This window comes from Petromyzon marinus, chromosome 78 (assembly GCF_048934315.1).
Source record: "Petromyzon marinus isolate PM22_M1 ecotype Great Lakes invasive population chromosome 78, UKy_Petmar_22M1.pri1.0, whole genome shotgun sequence".
Classification (NCBI taxonomy): Eukaryota; Metazoa; Chordata; class Hyperoartia; order Petromyzontiformes; family Petromyzontidae; genus Petromyzon; species Petromyzon marinus.
This window is the reverse complement of record NC_133744.1, coordinates 2,496,952-2,520,964: the sequence shown is the minus strand read 5'-3', so window position 1 is coordinate 2,520,964 and position 24,013 is coordinate 2,496,952. Positions and strand designations below refer to the sequence as shown.

General features: G+C 47.6%; 1 protein-coding gene across 2 annotated transcripts in view; it reads left to right on the top strand.

Moving 5' to 3' along the window:
* Positions 1 to 22,425, top strand: part of LOC103091750 (myelin protein zero-like protein 3) — a 42,258-nt gene extending 19,833 nt beyond the window's left edge. For both annotated transcript variants that reach the window (XM_076056816.1, XM_076056815.1), the window contains 4 exons: positions 8,096 to 8,122; positions 9,860 to 9,886; positions 15,224 to 15,307; positions 18,925 to 22,425. In XM_076056816.1, coding sequence (XP_075912931.1) covers positions 8,096 to 8,122; positions 9,860 to 9,886; positions 15,224 to 15,300 — 131 coding nt within the window. In that variant the 3' untranslated portion in view covers positions 15,301 to 15,307; positions 18,925 to 22,425. The remainder of the gene's footprint in view (positions 1 to 8,095; positions 8,123 to 9,859; positions 9,887 to 15,223; positions 15,308 to 18,924) is intronic.
* Positions 22,426 to 24,013: the final 1,588 nt, after the last annotated feature.

Sequence of the window (24,013 nt, the reverse complement as noted above, 5' to 3'; positions counted from 1 at the left end):
ATCCTCTGTGATGTGGCTGGCTCCGCCCTTGGCCATGACCACTTTCGAGAACCCTCGAGCAGGAACTCGACCCTGACACGTGACCACCCCTAGCCTCCACTTGGGGGCCCTGTGTAGACTTTACCGGTCACAGGTCCTCTAGGGTCAACCAGAGTGCCATGGCCTTTAGTAACCCGATTCCCGTGGCCGGCACTCTCACACCCTATCTGGTAGGGGCTGACACTGCACGCAGAGCGTGGTGCCATCCAGCGCTGTCAGTCAGCGCTCACCGAACCCCTCTAGGGCCGGTACTGCACCCACATCCAAGTGGTGTCCGCGATGTCAACACATCGCACGCCGTGCCTCTCCAGGGCCGGCATGACACAGTGACATCCGCGATGTCACTACACTATTATACACTTCTATATACTACTATACACTTCTGTATACTATATACTGCACACTATACTATATATCACTATATACTACTATATTAATATATACTACCACACACTACTATATTAGTATATACTGTACACTATATACTACTATACACTACTATATTGTTAGATACTGCAATACACTATATTCTACTATACACTACTATATTACTATATACACTACTATATTATTATATACTGCTATACACTATATTCTACTATACACTACTATATTACTGTATACTGTTTTAACACGTAGGCTTTCGCGACCAATATCCATAATACAGGTTTCTTGGGTTAGATCGCGTATAAATATATCAATGTGTCGTTAAACCCGCGACCACCCGACACAGCCAACTTGTAAGGGTTGTCACATAAACAGAACGTGGCCAATTCGTCACTAGTACAGCACACCGGTTGTGTGTTGGAGAGCCAAGCCACAACATTTACAATCTGAGTACGACGTTTCGCCAGTAATTACAACTAGCTTCATCAGGCGACAGCCAGATTTGTGGAGAAGTCCCCTGTTTCGTTCCTTAAATAGAGGCGTAAATGTGATCAAATCACTTGTGCGCTCTCCTTGCGCGAAGTGGCTGGGGTTTAATGAATGCATTTAAATGTCAATGGGTATCCATTTCAGTTTGGGTTATTCATATGGTAATCAACGCACATTATGCATGTAGATTATGCGAGCCCATTCTTCTTGTACTTCCTGTCGATTATTTGGGAGCACAAGAATAAAAGAACACTCAATTGATTTTGATAATATTGAAGTTCTGTGCTAAACTAGCCAAAGGAGTTCAACACACGTACAACATACACTACTATACACTACCATGCTACTATACGCTACTACACTACAATACACTGTGCTATACACTCCACTATACACGACTATACTACTGTACACTACTATGCACTACACTATACACTACTATACACTGCATTATAAACTACATTATATGCTACTATACTACTATACACTACTATACTACTATACAGTACACTATACACTACATACAGTGAGGGAAAAAAGTATTTGTTCCCCTGCTGATTTTGTACGTTTGCCCACTGACAAAGAAATGATTAGTCTATAATTTTAATGGTAGGTTTATTTGAACAGTGAGAGACAGAATAACAACAAAAAAATCCAGAAAAACACACGTCAAAAATGTTATAAATTGATTTGCATTTTAATGAGGGAAATAAGTATCTGACCCCCTCTCAATCAGAAAGATTTCTGGCTCCCAGGTGTCTTTTATACAGTTAACGAGCTGAGATTAGGAGCACACTCTTAAAGGGAGTGCTCCTAATCTCAGCTTGTTACCTGTATAAAAGACACCTGTCCACAGAAGCAATCCTACTATACACAACACTATACACTACACGAAACACTCCTGTTCTACTATACACTACTATACACTACACTATACACTACTATACACTACTGTACTTATAATCTATACACTACATGAAACACTACTATACTACTATACATTGCACTAGATAGTACTATACAATATGCTACATTACACTACGCTATAAACTACTATACACTACACTACTATACACTACCATACATTACTATACACTACTATACTACTATACACTACTATACACTTCACTATACACTACACTTTACACTGAACTAGGAGGAGGGAGCAGGATGAGGAGGGAGGAGGACTCCACGGTTCCAGTCTTAAACAACAGCCCCCTGTGTGGAAAGGCCATGATGCAATCCTCGAACAACATCGCGTGTGTATCTCGTATGTGTGCTGTATGTATGTTGCATTCGTATGTATGTTTATGTGTGTGTTGTACGCATGTGGTATATCTATTTGTATGTTTTATGTATTTTCGTGGACAGTGCCGTGGGGGGAGGGTAAATTACGATTGGCCTTTCCCCTCAGGGCATTTGTAGCCACCACAGCGGCTAAATGGGGGCTCTGGACGGGTGCGAGGGGCTGGTAACCCCTCCACCTTCAATAAATTACCACTAAACCACGTCTAAAATATCTAATTAATAGGCTTGTCCTGGAGGCCCCGGGGGGACAGGCGTCTATGATGTCATCTGGCCAAACCCCATTTGGCAGAGCCAGGAGATTGAATCTTTACCCTCGGGGCTCCTCCAGAAACAACAAAAAGCCACTGCGGGTGGCCACGTTGAATGTTTGAACGCTCACTGCGGAGGAGAGGCTGCCACTCCTCTGTCGGGAGCTAGACCGGTACCGCCTGGATCTTTGTGGCATTCAGGAGGTCCGGTATACCGGCTCTGGCCGGTATACCGGGGCAGGAGACTGCCAAACAACAGGGTGTGGCTCTTCTTCTAAACAAAATAATTAAGGGGGTGTGGGAGCGTGGCGATGAGTGGTTACTTATGCCCCCACTGAAGATGAACATCCATGGAGGGATGCAGGCAAGACCGATGCGTCAGATGCCTTTTATGACCTCTTGTCACAGATGCTGGCTAAAGTGGCCCCTCGAGGTTTAGGACTGTGACTCATGCAGTTGCAATGGCTGCTTTGGGTACACGGTTCAGACCTCCCCAGAGACCCTGGCTGACAGAGGAGGTGTTCAGGATGGTTGAGAAAAAGCGATAGGCCCACTCTGATCGTCTACAGCATCCCACGTCAGAGAAGGAGGAGGCTTACTGCAGCCTTCGCTCGGAGGTTCGGAGAGCCGTGAGGCGCTGCAAAGATGGGTGGTGGTCGCGGGTTGCTGAGGAGATGGAGTCTGCCTCAATGGCCCGCGATCACAAATCCCTATTTAACTCAATCAAAAAAGTAACCTAGACCGCCACACCTATTACCATGATTAGGGGAAAGAACGGTGATCCAATCTCTGACCCCCAGGAACAAGTTTGCAGATTTGCTGAGCATTCTGTGAGGTCCTGGGGGAGAGGAAATCCCTCAGCCTGGAAAACATCATGGGACAAAGTGGGGATGACCCTGCTGAGGCTGCGATGCCTCAAATATTGGAGGAGGAAGTCACCCCCTGTGAGTGGCTGGCTGAGGTGCCATCAGTTGAGGAAGTACTGAAGGCAACGGGCAGAGATGATCTCCCAAGCGAAATGCTGAGGGAGGGTGGCATTTGTGCGCAGACTGCCCTACATGACATCATAACAACAGTCTGGGCCACTGGATGGGTTCCGCAGGATTGGAAGGATGCCCTGGTGGTCCCCCTCTTTAAGAAGGGGGACCACCAGGGGGACCACCAGGGCAGGATGCCCTGGTGGTCCCCCTCTTTAAGAAGGGGGACCACCAGGGCATCCTTCCAATCCTTGTTGGGTGACTTCAGTGCCCGAGAAGGGGGACCACACAGACTGTAACAACTACATGGGCATCTCACTCCTCAGTGTGCCAGGAAAGGTCCTGGCAAGGATTATTCAACATCGCTTTGCTAGGCACGCTGAGGAGAGGCTTGCGGAGCCCCAATGCGGTTTTAGGAAAGAGCGGTCCTGCACAGATGCCATTTTTTCCATCCGTCTGCTACAGCAGAGGTGTAGGGAAATCCAACAAGACCTACATCTCTGCTTTATTGACCTGGTCAAGGCCTATGCTACCATCAGTAGGCCTGCTTTTGGAGTTCCTGACCCTCTGTTCACACTGATTAAGGACCTTCATGATGGTGAGCAGGCCCGGGTAAAACTACGTGGCTGGGAGTCAGAGCCATTCCCTGTACACCTTGGGGTGCAACAGGGATGTCCTCTGGCTCCCACATTATTTAACATCTATTTTGACCACGTAGTTCGCGAAGCCTTCAATAGCTGTACCGGAGAAATTTCCATTTGGTACAGATATAATGGAAGGCTGATCAATGCCCGGGTGCGGTCAAGGGATGGCTCCCTATTGCTCAACCACGTTATGTATGCCGATGATCTGGTAATTGCTGCTCACCCAGAGGAGGAGTTGGAGGCGCTGCTGCTGAACCTGGAGCTTGCCACCAAGAGGTGGGGCCTTACCATCAGCCCCACCAAAACTAAGCACCTGCCGGGGTATTTTGTACCATCAGACACTCCACCCCCACAACTCCCAATTGGTGATAGGGCAGTTGTGGAGAGAGTGGAGAGTTTCCCATACCTGGGCAGTGTGCTCATGACTGGCTCCGGTTTAACAGCAAAGGTCTCACTCCAAATCAGTCAAGCGGCATTATCTTTTCATCGGTTGCATAACACTGTGTGGAAGCTACCTGGTCTGTCACTCCGCACAAAGCTTCGGGTCTTCTCGGCCACGGTCATTCCCTCCCTTCTCTACGCTTGCGAAACGCAGACCCCCCCTAATGGAACATCTCTGCCGGTTATAAACATTTAGGCTGGCCTGCCTACGATAATCCTGGGTTTAACCCGGCTGGATTGTGTGAGGAGATCACATTCTCGAAAGATCTGGACAAAGTTCCATCGGTGAGGTCCTCCGGCAGGCAAGGCTGCATTGGCTGGGCCTTGTAGCCCGCATGTCCAGCCACCGCATGCCGAAACAGCTTTTGTTCGGCCGGATAGAGGGGGCTAAACGGGCGCGGCACGGGCTAGAGAAGAGATGGAGTGACATAGTCCAGAGGGATGTGGAGCTGAGTGAACTTGCTGATGACTGGTACCAGCGGTGTCAAGATCGGCCTCTGTGGAGGAGGCTCGTGAAGGACGCTACTGGGCAGTTGGAGGCAGTCGCCCTCCAACAACAACGGAGGGCGGAGGAGTGACGCTCACAACAACGAGCGGAGCGCCGGGTGGCTAAAGCACAGCAAGTTGGCACAGTAGGGGGTACAGGTGGTGCATCAGCCAGTCGTCTCAGTCAGTCGACCCATGGCACCTGGGTTTGCCGCGTGACCTCCTGCCAGGGGGCTTTCGACACATCACTTGGCCTCAAGGTGCACATAGCTTGGCACAAGCGTCGTAGTGACGTCACTGCCACTTAGCGGCGAATGGCGGTTGTTGTTGCATGTGTGTGCATGTGTGTACCACAAAACCACGAAATAGAAATTGAATTAAGCTTCCGCCGGAGGCCCCAGGGGGACAGGCGTCCATGACGTCTCCTGACTAAACTCCATTTGGTGGAGACAGGAGACTACATCCTTACCCTTGGGGTTCCTCCAGAAACAGCAAAAAGCCACTGCGGGTGGCCACGTGGAATGACTGAATGCTGACTGCAGAGGAGAGGCTGCCACTCCTCTGTCGGGAGCTGGACCAGCACTGCCTGGATCTCTGTGGTATTCAGGAGGTGCAGTGGACTAGCTCTGGCTCCTGCCACCATGAGGGGTGGACAGTCCTCTACTCGGGGCAGGAGACTGCCAAACAACAGGGAGTGGCTCTTCTTCTGAAAATAATTAAGGGGGTGTGGGCGGTGAGGTATGGAAAACTGTAAGCCCCAGGCTACTTTGGGCTCGCCTTCCCATCAACCAGAGGCGAGGAGTGGTGGTTGTGTTTACTTCTGCCCCCACCCAAGACGAACATCCGTGGAGGGATGCACGCAAGGCCGATGAGTCAGATGCCTTCTATGAGCTCCTTTCACAGGTGCTAGCTAAAGTGGCCCCTCGGGATAGAGTCATCCTGTTGGGTGACTTTAATGCCGGAGTTGGTCCTGATGCTAGCACCTGGTCTGGAGTGATTTGAAGGCATGGTCCAGATCAGGTCAATAACAACGGTAGAAGGCTATTTTAATACATACAATAGATCGGAAGGACGATCTTGATTTGAAGCTTTCGTGACCTCAGGAATTACTCTTTGGTTCTTTCGGTAAAGTCACGTAGGTATAAATTAACATTTATTTTATTTATTTTCTTTTATACCTATGTGACTGAAATGACTGCCGATGCACCACCTGTGCCAACACACAGACACATTAACATAGACACACACAGACACACACATAGACACTGACACAGACACACACACTGACACAGACACACACATAGACAATGACACAGACACACTGAAACAGGCACATACATAGACACATACACACTGACATACAGACAGACACACACAGACACTGACACATACAGACACTGACACATACAGACACTGACAAAGATCCCCCGTATAGCCTTAACAGACTGTAGGGGCAAGTGCTGTTAGCGAGCACCTATGAAGGCCGGAACGGTCCACGAGGGGGTGGGTGGCCAGCACCACGCCCGACCGCCTTTGTCTCCCCAGTGGCGATGTTTACACACCGCACCAGGTACTCATTTGGGGCTGAGTCGACCTAGGGGAGGCCTAGGACCGGTTCAGATAATCGTCACTGGTGTTGGCCGTGAGCGGGAATCGAACCCGGGTGGCCAGGTTCATAGCGCAGCGCGCTAACCGTTACACTATAGCCCTGTGAGCCATTCGGCTCTTGAATCGGGTGCAACCACAATAAACAAAAAAACAAAAACACGAACAAGAAAAACATCTTAAAGTGACTATGTGACTGTGCAAACAGAAAATCCATGAAACCAAAGAACTTTTCCAAATCACCAAAAAAATAAAGCCATAATTGCAACGTAACAGTGATCACAAGGACTGTGACCGAATTTTTACAATAAACACTGACACACACACACCCCACGCCAACGAGCTGCAGCACGCCTCGCATACGGTGAGCCTCGACGACGCTTCTGGGCACAAGCAGCGTCTGTCGAGCTGCGTAGCTCTTTGTCAGAAGCCACCCGAGGCCACCACAAATTATATCGGCAACAGCAGACAAATACTCTGAACGCGTGTTTCTACAGACTCGTAGAGACCAAGAGACTCAAAGAGACCCAGAGACTCATAGAGACCCAGAGACTCATAGAGACCCAGAGACTCATAGAGACCCATACAGACTCACAGATACCGAGTGATTCATAGAGACCCACAGAGACCCATACATATAGAGACCAATACAGACTCATGGAGACCCGTACTCATCAAGATCCATAGAGACTCACAAATACCCAGAGACTCATAGAGTGTGTGGGTGAGTGAATGGGTGTCTGGGTGTGTGTGCCCACTTCCTAGGTGCTCACTAACAGCACTTGCCCCAACAGTATGTTAAGTATATATAGGGGTTCTTTGTCTTTGCCCACCTGAGGAGGAGTTAGAGGCGCTGCTGCTGAACCTGGAGCGTGCCCCTCAGAGTTTTGGGGCCTTACCATCAGCCCCACCAAAACTAAGCAACTGCCTGGGTATTTTGTGTCATCAAATACTCCACCTCCTCAACTCCCTATTTTTTGATGAGTGGAGAATTTTCCATACCTGGGCAGTGTGCTTATGGCCAGCTCCATTTTGAAAGTAGAGATCTCACTTCGAATAAGTCGAGTGGCATTATCTTTTGACTGGTTGCGTAACGCTGTGTAGAAGCTACCTGGGGTCTGTCGCTCCACACGAAGGTTCGGGTTTTCTCAGCCACGGTCATGCCCTCCCTTTGTGCTTGTGAAACGTGAACCTCCCTAATGGAACATCTGCACTGGTTATAAACATTCAGGCTGGCCTGCCTATGATCTATCCTGGGTTTAACCAGGCTGGATTGTGTGCGGAGCTCACAGATCCTTGAATGATGTGGGCACATTCCCATTGGTGAGCTACTCTGGCAGGCAAGGCTGCCTTGGCTTCAGACATAAGGACGCACAAATTAATTTTAAAGAAACCGAACTGAATTGTCCTATGGGTATGCCGCGTGATTTACCGTCCACGTGATGTGTCTCCGATGTGTTTCTGTTTACAGAGAAAGATTCCTCCCGCAAAGGAAGCGGTGAGTGATGCCCAGTTTCAACACAGCACTACGCAAACATAAATACACACTCACATCGTAGCCTCTCCTTCCCACGTTTGTCTCCATGTAATAAACACAACTGTATGTTTTGTACGTACATATGTATATTGAACTTATTTATCACCGTACGTAGCCAACCGTGCTAATTGGAGATGCGAGGTAAAGAACAACAAACTATGAGTCTCTGTGTGAGTTCATGGGTATCTGTGCAAGTCTATGGCTCCCTGTGTGATGAGTCTATGGGTCTCGATGTGAGTATGTATGTGTGTTGAACTTATTATGCACCGTACCTAGCCAACCATCATAATTGGAGGTGTCCTCGACATAATTTCAAGGCCAAACCGCACACCCTGAGACCTCATGGGTCACCCAACCACCAAGCTAGCAGGCTGGCTGCCTTAACGCTGGCGAGACGCTAACTACCTCGCCTGGTATACAGGAGGTCGTGGGTTCGATCCCGACCCTGATACCTGCTGTATATTTGAGTTGGCATGTCTCCCTCCCCATGGTCGCATAGATTTTTCTCCGGGCCCTCCGGTTTTTACACGCTTTTATTTAACTCACTCTGTCTGTTGTTGTTGTTGTATCCTCAAATCTTGTAACTCAATTTTAACCCACTTCCCAATGTGGTATCGACTACAAACTTGGTATACTTATGTCATACTGATGACAATACAATTAAAACGTGTTTAAACAAAATTATGTTTAAATATTACTTATTACCCTCGACTTCAGAATCGACGTCGCCACGTGTTTAGGGTATTTGACCTCTGTTGTAAATTGACCTCGCGGTTACAAGGAGCCACTTTGCTGAGCTATCATTTGTGATGGCCAGGTCGCTTCTAAAAAATAAATTAAGAACTAAGTGGGCTTTGCCTGCTACGATGGGAATGGTTTAGTGTTGTATCTGTTTGTGTTTGGATGATTCGTTTTCCTTTCTTGTACTTTGCACTCCTATCGTGATTGTGCATCGTGTATTTGTTGTTGTAACGTTCTTACCCCGTGCCCCTACTAGACATCTGTGACAATAACTTTATAGCTCCTCGGATTCCTCCTCCTGCAGTCTAAATAAACATTCTGACTCTGACATGACAAGCCACCTTCAACCTAGATTTGAAGCCACCTTCGTTAAGCTGCCATCATTTGCGATGGCCCAGGGTCGCTTCTGAAAACGAGCTACACATTTGCTCAGTGGGGCCTTACACCTGGTGAAATAAAACCAGTTCGTCGTTTTGGTTTTAGGCAGAGACCAGATTTTGCCTTGGATGACTGCGCCACTGTTCTCTGTAATGGCCTCCAGATGTGTCCATCCATCACGCAAACTGGGCTGAAGCAGGGAAGTTCACAGTGTGTTTGTGACTCACACACAGACACACAGATAGTTTAACACCTAGGCTTTCACAACCAATATTATTCATTATAAAAGGTTTTTGGGTTAGATGGCGTAAGTATAAATGTGTCGTAACCCTCCACCACCCAACACAGCCAGTAAGGTTTTTCACGTGAACAACGCGTCAATTAGTTATTACTTCAACCCACCGGTGTGTTGGAGAATAAATCCACAACATTTACAATTTGAGTACAGTGACATTTCACTGGTAATCGCATCCAGCATCATCTGAACGAGACTTTGCGATGGCTACTCCGTGTGATTCATTGTCCACGCGATGTGTCTCTGTGTGCATGATGTGTGTCTGTCTGTGTTTGTGTCTACAGAGAGAGATGCTGGCAACAAAGGAAATGGTGAGTGAAAGCTCATTTCACTGCGGTGCTACATCTGCCTACAGAGACAAAGATCCCCTTTGTAGCCTTAAGTGTTGTTAGTAGTAGTGAGCAGCAGCAGCAGCGCCTATGAAGGCCGACACTGTGGAACACGAGGGGGTGGGTGGCCAGCACCACGCCTGATAAAGTATCTATGCGTTTAGCCACAGTTGTGAGACATTAACTACCTTGCCTAGAATACAAGAGGTCGTCGGTGGTTCGATCCCGACCTTGACGCTTACTGTATATTTGGAGTCCGCGTCTCTCTCTCCCCATGGTCACGTGGATTTTTGTCCGGGTTCTCCGGTTTTTCCCCCTAATAATTTAGCATCAACGTCACCACGCGTTTAGAGTATTTGGCCACTGCTATAAATTTCCATGCAATGATGAGGATATCAGCCACTCCGTTTAGCTACCATTTGTGAAAGCCATTTTTGAAAGGTCGCTTCTGAAAAAGAAACTAGAAGCTCAGTTGGCCTTACACCCGGTGACAAAAAAACAATGTCGAGTTGTAATAAGTTTTCATTTAGGATACACAAAGATCGACTGGAATCAGGGCCAGGAGGACGAAGAAGTGTCCCTTAAAACCCCATTTCTCTATTGCGGAGTTTTTAGTTAAGTAACCGTTAGCTTCATAATCAAGTTTGCTTGCCCGGAGTTCATTTTGGCCTTTCGACGTGGTGAAAGAGGAAGTTGGTTTCGGTTCTATAAATATTTTTTCCTGCTTGAGGGAAAAAACCCCTCAGTGGGTTTTGGGGGTGTTTCAAAAGTCACTGGTGGTGGGAGGTTTGGCGGTTTGACTTGCCATGGACTCGAGCATTCTTATCGCGTAGAGGCATCTGCTGCCACTTCCCGTGCTCATTTCCCGTAACATTTGTTGATGACAAATTTCGTTTTCTTTTTACCAAAGCGTAAGGCCCCACTGAGCTGCGATTAACTTTTATTCAGAAGCCACCCTGGGCCATCGCAAATTAATAGCTCAACGAAGTGGCGTGTCGTGTGATGTTGTAAGTCGAACTTCTTTCGTGCCGTACACAGCCAACCGTGCTAGTCGGTGTGGTTTGTCTCCTGGTCCTCCGGTTTTTTCCGTCCGCGTTTAGAAATATGTGGAAGTGTATAGCAGCCAAATGACTAATCGTGTGACGTTGATTCTAAACGTGGAGGGGAACACCCGGATGAATCGGAGAAAAATCCACATGCCAACGAGGAGAGAGGCACGCAAACTCCAAATATACAGCAGGAGAGAGAGTTAACATCTGCTAGCCACCGTGGCACCCCTGACTGGGATGGTAATGGTGGTTGGGACAGTGGTGGTGGTAATGGCGATGGTTGTGATTGTGGTGGTGGTGGTGGGGGTAGCGGTGACCCGAGTTCGTTTTCCACTCATGACCAACACCAGTGACGATTATTTGAACCGGTTCTGGGCCTCCTTGGTCGACTCAGCCTCAAATGAGTACCCGGTTTAGCGGTGTGTAGTAAACATTGCCACTGGTGCAAGGGGCTGGTAACAACTCCATCTTGAATTCAACTACCAGTAATCTACATAAAAAATGTCGAACTAAACTTGGAACGATACTGCCTGGACCTTTGTGGAATACAGGAGGTCCAGTGGACTTGCTCTTGTTCCTGCCACCATGAGGGGTGGACAGTCCTCCACTAGGGGCAGGAGACTGCCAAACAATAGTGGCTCTCCTGAACAAAGAATGAAGGGGACATCTGAGCGTGGCGGTGAGGTGTGGGAAGCATCAGGCCCCAGGCTACTCTGTGCTCACCTTCCCATTAACGAGAGCAAGGAGTGGTGGTGGTTACTTATGCCCCCACCGAAGATGAACATCAGTGGAGGGATGTAGTCAAGGCTTATAAGTACGATACCTGCTATGACCTGCAGTCAAAGCTACTAGCTAAAGTGACCCCTCGGGATAGTAATCCTGGTGGGTGGCTTTAATGCCCGAATGGGTCATAACACTGGCACCTGGGCTGTAGTGATTGGAAGGCATGGGCCAGATCATCTAAAATACAATGGTAGGAGGCTGCTATACTTCTGTGCAGACCATTGACTTGTAATTATCAAAACTCTGTTCCGGCATCGCTGCATCCCACGCAACATGATGGATGCACGCCGGGTCCAAGCAAGAACATCTGCTGGACAATATAGTGATGGAACAGCGGATGCAAGCCCATGTCCTAGACACTACCCACTAACCATAGGCTTGTCATCTGTAAGATGCGCCTGCCATTCTTCCACTCCAGTGGTGGGTGTTCATCTAGGACCCGATTAAAACCTACAGTGACCTGGTCTCAGCTAGCTAATGGAAGTTGCAAGCGAGAGTTTCATCATCGCTTGCAGCTGGGGTTAGCATCATCCCCCACCCCCTTCCCCACCTGATGCCGAGGGGAAATAGGTGAGGTTCAGGACTGTGGCTCATGCAGCTGCAATGGCTGCTCTGGGTACGCAGGTCGGCCATGCAGTGCGCCACTTTAGTACATGATAAGATTGCTATGCACTGTCTATGCCTAGCTCGTATTACTGAAACCTCGCTTCGACCTGGAGTCGACCAACCTTTGGCTGATTTAGTCCCAGATGGGTATTCAATATTGCATATTCCCAGACCAGGTAAAAAGAGAGATGGCGGTAATATTTCAGACTGGTCTCATATGTGCCGTGGTCCCATAGTTGGGTCATTCGAATACATGATCGTGCCCTGAATTAGAATCAGAGCCTGTATTTCACCCTTGTTTACAGATGTCTCAGCTGTCTGAGGTAATCTCTCCCTTGTTTCTGGAATTCCCTCATAGAGTTGTGCTGGGAGATTTCAATAGATGGATTGATGACCCATCTAACAGTTTGGCTACATACCTTTTGGATACCATGGGTTCCATGGGATTTACTCCGTTTATTCAGGGCCCAACCCATGATCACGGCCACATGATAGACCTAGCATTCACCCTAGGGGGTCTCAGTTGGGGCCTTTCCATTTTCATCCACACTATGGACTAATCGCAGGGTAATTTTTGATCTGGATTTCATGACGCCTTATCGGCCCATATTTGCTCTTATGTATTGTGACAGTGGGACCATCAATGAAAGTGTTGATAAGTACAATTTAGTGCTCCGATCTCTATGATCTTGCTTCTCGCCACCATCTTCATGCTCAAGTTACCACAAGCACCCCTTGGTATTCCGGAGACCTCAGGGCCCTGAAAGTACGATTTAGGAAAATGGAATAATGCTGGCTCAAATCTCAGCTCGATGATGATCGAACAACTCAACGAGCGTGTCAACGGGCTTACACAGGAGGTATCTTCATGATAAAGAAAAGTACGTCACAAATGAGAATTGACTCGGCAAGGAACCGCCCTGCTGAGCAGTTTGATTCATCCTAACTGTACGTCCATAAAGGTTGTTCCTTCTGAAGAGCGCTGCAAAGATGTCCATCAGTTATTTTATAATAAGATTGATCGCATTAGAGAGGGTATCTGCCCAGCAATTCATCCTAATAGTTTGGACCCAAGAGCTCCTCTCATCTTTGAGGCTTTTTTACCGGTCCTGCCTACAGATTTCATCCAGACTACTGTGGGGTTGAAATTGATAACTTGATATTTAGATCTCTGTCCCTCTTGGAATCTTAAGGAGGCATTTGAGCCAGTGATCTCGATGGTGACCTAATTAGTCAACTCTTCCCGTTCAGAAGGAGTGTTCCTGAAACCACCGAAACATTATTTAGCGCGACCACTTCTAAAGAAAAGGAGACTGGATGTCGATATCCTGGCTAACTATTGCCGATCTCCAATCTTCCATATTTAGGAAAAGATTATAGAAAGGGTGGCCTCCTTCCCATTGGAGTCGTATCATGAGGCTGAGTGTTTCTTTGATGTCACTCAATCAGGCTTCACGACCCATCATAGAGCTGAGTCCGCCTTGGTTTGCATGGCACACGATCTGCTCGTGCCGATGGACAGGGGCTATATTTCAGGCACGGTTATGCTGGACCTATCAGCGGCATTTGATGCAATCAATTGTAGGGTTTTATTCTGGTGCCTTCGGGACGTGGCAGGAATCTGAAGCACCACCTTGCAGTGGATTGGATCTTTTCTGCAGGGCAAGACCCAGCAGGTGGCCTTGGGTCCCCACGTGTCCCCTGCTGGACCCTCCCCTTACAGTATCCCTCAGGGGTCAGTCTTATCTCCCCTTTTATTCAATGTCCTTGTTAGGCCACTGGAAGCTATCATCCAGAGCCACGGTCTGCAATGCCATCAGTATGCCGATGACACCCAGATGTCTCCTTCTCTGGTGACCCAGGTGCAGCTCTGGCCTGAATCTGCATGGATGCAGTAGAACTGGCTAAGAATGAATCCTGGCAAGACGGAGCTGATGATTGTAGGGTCAGAGAGTCGGCTGATGGGTCAGGGGGAGCTTGAGCCTCCATTAATTAATGGAGTACTCCATCTCGCTGTAACAGTGGTGCACAACCTAGGTGTACTGCTTGATCGTAGCTTGACCATGGATCCTCAGGTTGCAGCTGTAGCCACAGTGGGGTTTTATCACCTAAGAGTGCTCCGAGGGCTGCGACCCCTCTTGTCCACTAGTGATCTCAAAACAGTGGTTCACGCCTTTGTGTCAACGCATCTGGATTACGGAAATGCTTTGTATGCTGAGCTGCCTCGTGGACTAGTTCGAAAACTGCAGCTGCTGCAGAATGCGACTGCCCTCATGCTTAGACGTGTTAACTATGCCGAGCACATAAAACCAATCATCCATGATCTGCACTGGCTACCAGTCAGCTAAGTTAGCTGTAATGACTTACAAAGCTCAAAACGGCCTTGGTCCTCAGTACCTTCAGTCCCGTTTGGCCCCCCAGACATCAGGTAGATATGCCTTGAGCTCCTCAGGCCAGGCCCTTCTAGCTCAACCTAGAATTTTTCATTCTACACTGGGCGGTAGTGGTGCCTTCTCGAGTGTGGCGCCTAAGATCTGGAACTCTCTTCCACCGGCCTTCAGATTGGCTCCGAGCACCACACGATTCTGGAAATTGCAAGACTCACTTTTTCTTTTTAGCTTTTCCTTGAGTGTGTCCCTTCATTTTGATATATTTTTTCTAGGTCTCGATTTTATAGGTAGGACTACCTTTGTTAAATTCATACTGTAAAGTATTGTGATGCCCTCTTTAGTGGGGGCGAGTTTTTACTCAAAAGAATATTCGAATTAATTAATCACCGCCACCACCATCATCATCACTACTTTCATAGGTGCTGCTTGATAACAGTCCTTGCCTCTACAGTCTGTTAAAGGCTACTATGCGGGGGATCTTTGCCTTTCAGGGTCACATCACGCCCACTGGCTGCTGCTGCTGCTGTTGCTGCCGATTCCATTGGCTAGAGGAACAGCCTATGGCTAGACAACAAGTAAGGACCCCCTGTGTGTCTCTATGTGTCTCTTTACGTGTCCGTGTGTGTGTCCTTCTGTGTGTGTGTGTGGAGGATGGTAATGCTGTGGTGAATGTGAGCAACACCATGCAGGGGAGGCCAATTCCATAATCGGCTATTCCCCTCATGGCGCTTGTAGCCACCACAGCGGCCAAATGGGGCCTCTAGATGAGTGTGAGGGGCTGATAACCCCACCACCTTCAATTCATTACCACAAAACCACGTGATAAATATTTAGCTAAGCCGGAGGCCCCGGGAGAACAGACGTCTATGACGTCTCCTGGCTAAACAACATTTTGCAGAGCCAGGAGACTGAATCCTTACCCTTGGGATTCCTCCAGAAACGCAAAAAGCTACTGCGGCTGGCCACATGGATTGTTCGAATGTTCACTGTTGAAGGAGAGGCTGCCACTCCTCTGTTGGAAACTGGACCAGTACTGCCTGGATATATGTGGTATTCAGGAGGTCTGGTGGACTGGCCCTGGCTCATGCCACCATGAGGGGTGGACAATCCTCTACTCCGGGAAGGAGACTGCCAAACAACAGGGTGTGGCCCTTCTTTTGAACAAAATAATTATGGGGGCGTAGGAGCATGGCGGTGAGATGTGGGAAGCTGTAAGCCCCAGGCTACTGTGGGCTCACCTTTCCATCAACCAGAGGTGAGGAATGGTTGTGGTGGGTACTTTTGCCCCCACCAAATACGAGCATCAGTAGAGGTATGCAGGCAAAGCTGATGACTTATATGACCTGTCACAGGTGCTAGCTAAAGTGGCCCTTCGGGATAGAGTCATCCTGTTGGTTGACTTTAATTCCCGAGTGAGTCATGATGCTGGCCTCTGGGCTGGAGTGATTGGAAGGCATGGGGCCAGATCAGCTCAACAACAACAGTAGGAGGCTGCTAGGCTTTTGTGCAGTCCATGGGCTTGTAATTACCAACACGCTGTTCCAGCATCGGCGCATCCATAGAACATCATGGATGCACACTGGGTCCAAGCAAGAATAATCTGCTAGACTATATAGTGACAAAACAGCGGATGCGGGCCAATGTCCTTAACACCAGCGCCTACCGTGGAGCTGATCTGCCCACTGACCATCGGCTTGTCATCTGTAAGATGCGCTTGCCATTCTTTCACTTTGGTGGTAGGTGTACATCTGGAACCCCATTCAAACCCACAGTAGCTTGATCTCAGCTAGCTAATGAAATTTGCAAGCAAGAATTTAATAATCGCTTGCAGTTGGGGTTGGCATGGTCCCCCTCCTCCTGACGCTAAGGGAAAATGGGTAAGGTTTAGGACTGTGACTCATAAAGCTACAATGGCTTCTTTGGGTACACGGTCTAAGCCTTCCAAAGATTTTGGATGAAGGAGGTGGTGTTCCAGCTGGCTGAGCAAAGCGACAGGCATAACTCACATCCCGCGTCGGAGAAAGAGGTTTCCCGCAGCTTTCGCTCGTAGGTTTGGAGAGCCATGAGACGCTGCAAGGGTGGGTGGTCGCGAGTTGCTGAGGAAATGGAGCCTGTCTCAGCAGTCCGCGATCACAAATCACTATTGAACTCCATTTAAAAAGTAACTTTCAGCACCACACCTATCACCATCATTAGGGGAAATAAATCTTTGCGGATTTGCTGAGCATTTCTGTGAGGTCTTGGGGGAGGGGAAATCCCTCAGCCTGGAAAACATCACGGGGCAAACTGGGGGCTCTGGGTTGTTCTTCGTGTTTCCGGGGTCCCTGACTGTGCTCACAATCATTAAGGAGGTTCATGATGGTGGGCAGGCCCAGGTAAAACTACGTGGCTGGGAGTCAGAGCCATTCCCTGTACACCTTGGGGTGCGACAAGGCTGTCCTCTAGCTCCCACATTATTTAAAATATTTTTTGACCACATAATTCGTGAAGCCTTCGATGGCTGTACAGGAGGAATTTCCATCCTGTACAGATACAATGGGAGGATCATCAACGTTATGTATGCTGATGACTTGGCGATTGCTGCTCACTCAGAGGAGCAGTTGGAGGTGCTGCTGCTGAACCCGGAGTGTGCCATGAAAAGGTGGGGCCTTACCATCAGCCCCACCAAAACTAAACACCTGCCTGGGTATGTTGTGCCATCAAACACTCCACACCCTCAGTTCCTCATTGGTGATGGGGCAATTATGGAGAGATTGGAGAGTTTTCCATACCTGGGAAGTGTGCTCATGACCAGCTCCGGTTTGAAAGCAGAGGTCTCACCTCAAATCAGTCGAGCGGCATTATCTTTCCATTGGCTGCATACCACACTGTTAGAAGCTACCTGGTCTATCGCTCTGCACAAAGCTTCGGGTCTTCTCGGCCACGGTCTTGCCCTCCCTTCTCTGTGCTTGTGAAACGTGGACCCGCCATATTGAAACATCTTCGCTGGTTAGAAACATTTAGGCTAGCCTAACTACGATCCATCCTGGGTTTAACCATGCTGGATTGTGTGGGGAGCTCACATATTCTTTAAAGATCGGTGAGCTCCGGCAGGCAAGGCTGTATTGGCTGGGTCATGTTACACGCATGCCTAAATATATTTTGTTTGGCCGGATAGAGGGGGCTAAATGGGCATGGCACGGGCTAGAGAAGATATGGGTTTGATGTGGCACAAGAGGATGTGGACCTGAGTGAACTTGCTGATGACTGATACCAGCCGTGTCAAGATTGGCCTCTGTGGAGGAGGCTCGTGAAGGACGCTACTGGGTAGTTGGAGGCAGTCGTCCTCCAACAACAATGGAGGGCCGGGGAGCGATGCTCACAACAACGAGCGGAGCGCCGGGTGGCTAAAACACAGCAGGTTGGCACAGTAGGGGGCACAGGTGGTGTATCGGCCAGTCATTTCAGTCATCTCAGTCAAGCAACTCATGGCACAGAGAGACACAGAGATATATAGAGATCTATAGAAATACACCGAGACATATAGAGATACGTAGAGACCTATAGAGATACATAGAGATACACAGAGACAGATAGAGACCCACAGATGCATAGATACCCATTGATACCCATAGAGATGCATAGAGACGCATGGAGATGCATAGAGACCCACAGAGCCCCACAGAGACCTACAAAGACTCACAAAGATCTGTAGAGACCCGCAGAGACAGAGACACCTATAGAGACCCACAGAAATAAAAGAGACCCATAGAGATACACAGAGATGCATAGAGATGCATAGAGACGCATAGAGACCCACAGAGACTCATAAAGATCCATAGAGACCCATAGAGACCCACAGAGACCCATAGAGACCAATAGAGACCCATAGAGATGCATAGAGACACATAGAGACCCACAGAGACCCACAGAGACACCGAACCCCATAGAGACCCACAGAAACACAGAGACCCGTAGAGATACATAAAAAACCCGTTGGTTTTCACACCTGATGATGACCGTTTGTGTTATGGTCGAAACGTCGTGAGAATTTTTATTGTTTTATATATATTTTATTATTTTATTGTTTCCCTTCAACGTGACTTTACCTAAAGAGCTAAGAATATTAATTACTGCAGTCACGAAAGCTTTAAATAATAATTTAAACAGAATGATGTTGACATAAACGCTTTCACAACATTCTCATTCACAGGCAGCCGGGGCTACAAAGAAGGCTCCGGTGATCTTCGTTACCCTGCTTTGACACGAGAGCACAAGTATATTTATCGTGTGTGTAAAGTGTAATCATGTTTTACGTATGTGTTGTACATAGAGTGTAGTGTATAGTGGTGTGTATGTTGTATGTATGTTAAACTTCGTTGGCACCGAATGTAGCCAACCGCGCTGATCGGAGGTGCGCGGAAGGAAAACAAACTTTAACAACAACAACAATTAACAGCAGTTCTGAAGCAATGAATATGATGATGACGACGATTTAAAAAGTGTAGATGAGACCAACTTTATCCCCAAGACGTACTGCAAGTCCCTCTGCTGGACATCTGTGAAAAAGAGCTTTACAGCTCATTGAATTCCTCCGACAAGCCGATTCCGAATAGTCCCTCAATACAATTCCACGTTAACATTTTCAGCTCAAACTATGTTTGTTTATTGTAGCACGTGTACGGCCCCACCGAGCTGCTGTGTCGTCGCTCTTCTTCAGAAGCGACCCTGCCCATCACAAATGATCTCCGCTCAACCAAGCAGCTGATATCGTCATCCCGTGAACATATTGATAGGAGCAGCCAAATACTCTAAACGCGTGGGAACGCAGACTCCAGATATACAGTAGCGGCAGCAGCCATCGCCAAGGTCAGGATCAGGATCGGACCCACGACCTCCTGTACACCCGGCGAGCTAGTGAACTTCTCGCCACCGTCGTGATGATGAAAGAGAGACAGAGAGACGCAGACTCCAGATATACAGCAGCAGCAGCCATCGTCATGGTCAGGATCGGACCCACGACCTCGTCTATACCCTGGAAAACCGATTGGCCGACGGACTAACACACTGTGTCAACCTATACGGTTTACCCCGTATTCTTGTGCAGGGGAAATTGGGTTTTTAGGTCCATACGGCGTACAGCCGTTTCAACACGGGCAAAAAAAATCTAAATGTCTATTTGTGTGTCTCTCCCTTGTGATGGGACTTTGCAGGATGAACGTTGAGATTTATAAGGGGCACGGGGTGACCAATAAGCTCTAAAGTGGTCTGTAACAATCGCAGTCGGGACGTAGCCAACACGGGTGGTAGTTTCGAACCAAGACTCGATTATTGCGGCTCGCTACTATCTGACTCCGCATGGCGTAGTCAGATAATGTTTGGCGTCTGGTTGCAGGGCGAATCCATGATAAAAAGTGGTGCTCATTGCACACGCAAAGTGCTCGCCACAACAACGCCTCGTCAAGGAGCATAAACGGTCACCACGCCAACTCTCGTGGTCATCGTCTCGCGGCGCTTTCGGAAGCACTTCTGCGGCTGCCCGGAACGCCTCCCCTTTCCGATAGTAGGAAGGCACAGGGGGCTATGCTGCACTTTTAAATTCAACGTCGAGATTGACAAAACCCTTTCTTTAGAACTGCTGCTTGTTGTTGTTCAGTTTGTTGTCCTCTTCCCACACCTACCTACGATTAGCAGCACGGATGGTTATGCACGCGGTGCCAAAGAAGTTAACATACATACATATAACATACAACATACACAATGCAGTAAAAACCTTGGATTGCGAGTAACTTGGTCTGCGAGTGTTTTGCAAGACGAGCACATTTTTTTAAAATAAATATTAATTTGATAAAGCAAGCGAGGGTCTTGCAATACGAGTAGTACGTATACGCTTTGCCGAGCGTCACGTGATCACAACTGTGCTTTGATATACGAGTGCTTTGGATTACAAACACGTTTCCGGAACGAATTATGCTCGCAATTCAAGATTTTACTGTACAACACACACACATGTACAACATACATACAAACGCTGCTGGATCACAAGAAGAGTAGCGGTAACAATGACGGTCTGGATAACCAATAAATACGCCAATGCACGTCTGATTATACCACAACGTAAAGTAAAATTATATTTAATCAATGCACCCGTATCTGACACATCCCATCAGCCGAATGAACGAGATGTCATCTCCCTCGCCTGGAGTGCAGATGCTCGTGGGTTCGATCCCGACCCTAGCGGTGCCCGCTGCTGTATATTTGGCGTCTGCGCCTCTCTCTCCCCGTGGTGGTCACTGCGTGGATTTTTCTCTGGGTCCTCCGGTTTTTCCCTCCACGTTTAGAATCAACGTCTCTATGTGTTCACGCCTAGGCCGTAATTATAATATATATTGGGGGGGGGACACATCCCCCCCCCAATATTAAAATATCAAAATGCCCCCCCCCCCAATATATTGCTATAAAAAACAATTGCTATGCTATGTAAATAAATAAAAAACAATTTGCTAAACCTTGGCCACAATATCTGGACTTGTCTTCATATAACAATGCATAGATTTATGTTTATATGATTGTGGTTATGGTTGCACTTGATTAATCCCTAATATCTGCCATTACATGCAATGAAACAAGAAATGGTAAAAAAAAGTTAAAACAGAGCAATGTAATACAATACACTATTAAACGTTGTACAAAATTTATAAAAAGTCCATCCCATGTGTGAGTGAATTTTTTAATATTTTCGGCAGGAAATTAGTTTTCAAATTTAGATATTGGACCCCCAGACACCCTGGAAGATTTGGTCCCTCCCAATGTTGACTCCATGGCTTACGGCCTTGGTTCACGCGATGATGATAAGCCACTTCGTTGAGCTAACTAAACTAATACTAAACAATTTTTTATTTAACCAGCTCAGGTTCCCACTGATGTATGTAGCTCTTTTTCAGAAGTGAGGCTGGCCATCACAAATTATAGCAGCTGAACGAAGTGACTGATATCATCGTCGGCGCGTGGAAATTTCCGCAGCAGACGTTCTCTCGACGCGTGGTGACGTTGATTCTAAATGTGGAGGGGAAAAACCGGAGGACCCGGGAAAAAAAACCTCGCAGTGACCACCACGGGGAGAGAGAGACGCAGACTCCAAATATACAACAGGCATCAGAGTCTGGATCGAACGCACGACCTCTTGCATTCCAGGCGAGGGAGTTAACATCTCCTAGACACCGCGGCAACCCACTCGCTGTAACGTGAATTTCCACCGCTTTCTAAGCAATGCGTTGCCAATTCAAAGTGGAGCCATTTCGCTGAACTCCTAATGCTTTGACACCGTAAAACCATACCAAAGAAAAGCTACGTGATAAACCTCTCCCAATCTCCCATGCTATGTGATTTGAGTTATTTTAATGTACTTATTCATGTTTGTGTTGTGATGTGTTTGGGCCGTGTCTGCGTACGACCCAATTCCACTCGGCTACAGTGAGAACCGGGCACACCACCTGGGAGTGATTTAGTCCCGAGATGAGATGTTTGCGCTGACCGTCGCTGAAGGTCGAATAGGGGATAAGCCTTATCTGTAAGGCTCAGTGCAATATCGATCTTTTCTTCTACTTATGGTACATTTCACAGTGCGATGATTTCCACAACGTGCCTGGCCTATTCGTTGTCCGTGCTTGTGTTGCTTGACGATTGACAAAATAAAAATTTGCCTCGGAGTCTTTTTCGGAGTTGGGGGTTCACTCAACTGAGACTATTTGTTTATGTCACCAGGTGTAAGGCCCACTGAGCTAGCGTGCAGCTCTCTTTCAGAAGCAACCCGGCCATCATGAATGATAGCTCAACGAAGTGGCCTATCGTCATCACGTAGAAATTTATAGTGACAGGCAAATTCCTGCGAACGCGTGATTTTGATTCTAAATGTGGAGGTAAAACCGGAGGACCTGGAGACATCCACGCAGTGACCATCGCGGGGAGAGCGAGACGCGCAAACTCGAAATATACAGCAGCAGGCGTCATCAGGGTCGGGATCGAACCCACGACCTCCTGTATACCAGGCGAGGGAGGTAACATCGAGTGCGGGGATATAATTCTGAATTTGTGTATAGAGAAGTGATTGCTTCAACCTTGAACGGAAATGAAAGCAGAGAATGAAACGAGTGGAGCGGACGGACGTGCGCGTGTTCATAATCCAAGGTGCTTGGGTCAGATCGCGTAAATGAACCCACCACCATCACTCGACACAGCCAATAAGTGCGGTTTGTCGCGTGGAACAAAAGGTGCCAATTAGTGACTTCAGCAGCAGCAGCACCACCGGTTGTGAGTTGGGGAGAAAACCCACTAGTTGACGTTTACGAATCGACTTAACGACCTGCATCATCGCTGGTTGATTACAAACAGAACAATGCTGGCAGATCTCCTGACGATGCTGTCGTAATTTCCAGCGTAATGATAATTGTAAGTAGTAATGGTTATTTTACGTCGCGTCATTCATAGCATGTCGCAGCGTTGTACTTTAATTATTGTTAAAGGACCAAAGGGGCCGTCCATAAATGACGTCACGCACCTAGGGAGGGGTCAGACATTTGTGACGATGTGTGACGAGGTGGGTGGGGGGGGTTGAGAAATGTGACGTCACATCAAAATGCGTAACTTTAAATAAATAGATAAGTAATATTTTTTTATACTTTTTTTTAAAACATGTTTTAATGAAATGTACCGTACGGGTAATGGCAGAGCTCCACGACTCCAGGAAGTGGCCCCGAAGCTTGCCATAACGTAAGGGGGCCGTGGTGATTTACAGCCAACGTCAGTTGAGCGTGGACAATTAGACCCTAGCCGAAACATAACATGTAAAATATTGTTGAGAAATATATATATTTTTTTATTTTTAATGATAGAACATAGTATTGTCATCAGTGTGACATAAGTATACCAAGTGTGCAGTCGATACCACATTGGGAAGTGGGTTAAAATTGTGTTACAAGATTTGAGGATACAACAGACAGCGAGTTAAATAAAAGCGTGTAATGTAACAACACGTTCTACTTAATTAAATAGACTTTTTAATAAATGCTTTCTCCTACAACATCAGAGTGCAGCGCCACATTAAATAGGCACTAGAATGACAATAGTTAAAAAAGATTTGAAGCATGTTTTTTTTGGGGGGGGGGCAGAGCTTTGTGACGTCATATTTGAGGGGGGTCTGACTTTTTGTGACGCCGTGTGACGAGGGGGGGAGGGGTCAAAAATCGTCCAAAATCGCGTGACGTCATTTATAGACGGCCCCAAATCCCGTATACAGCCATTAG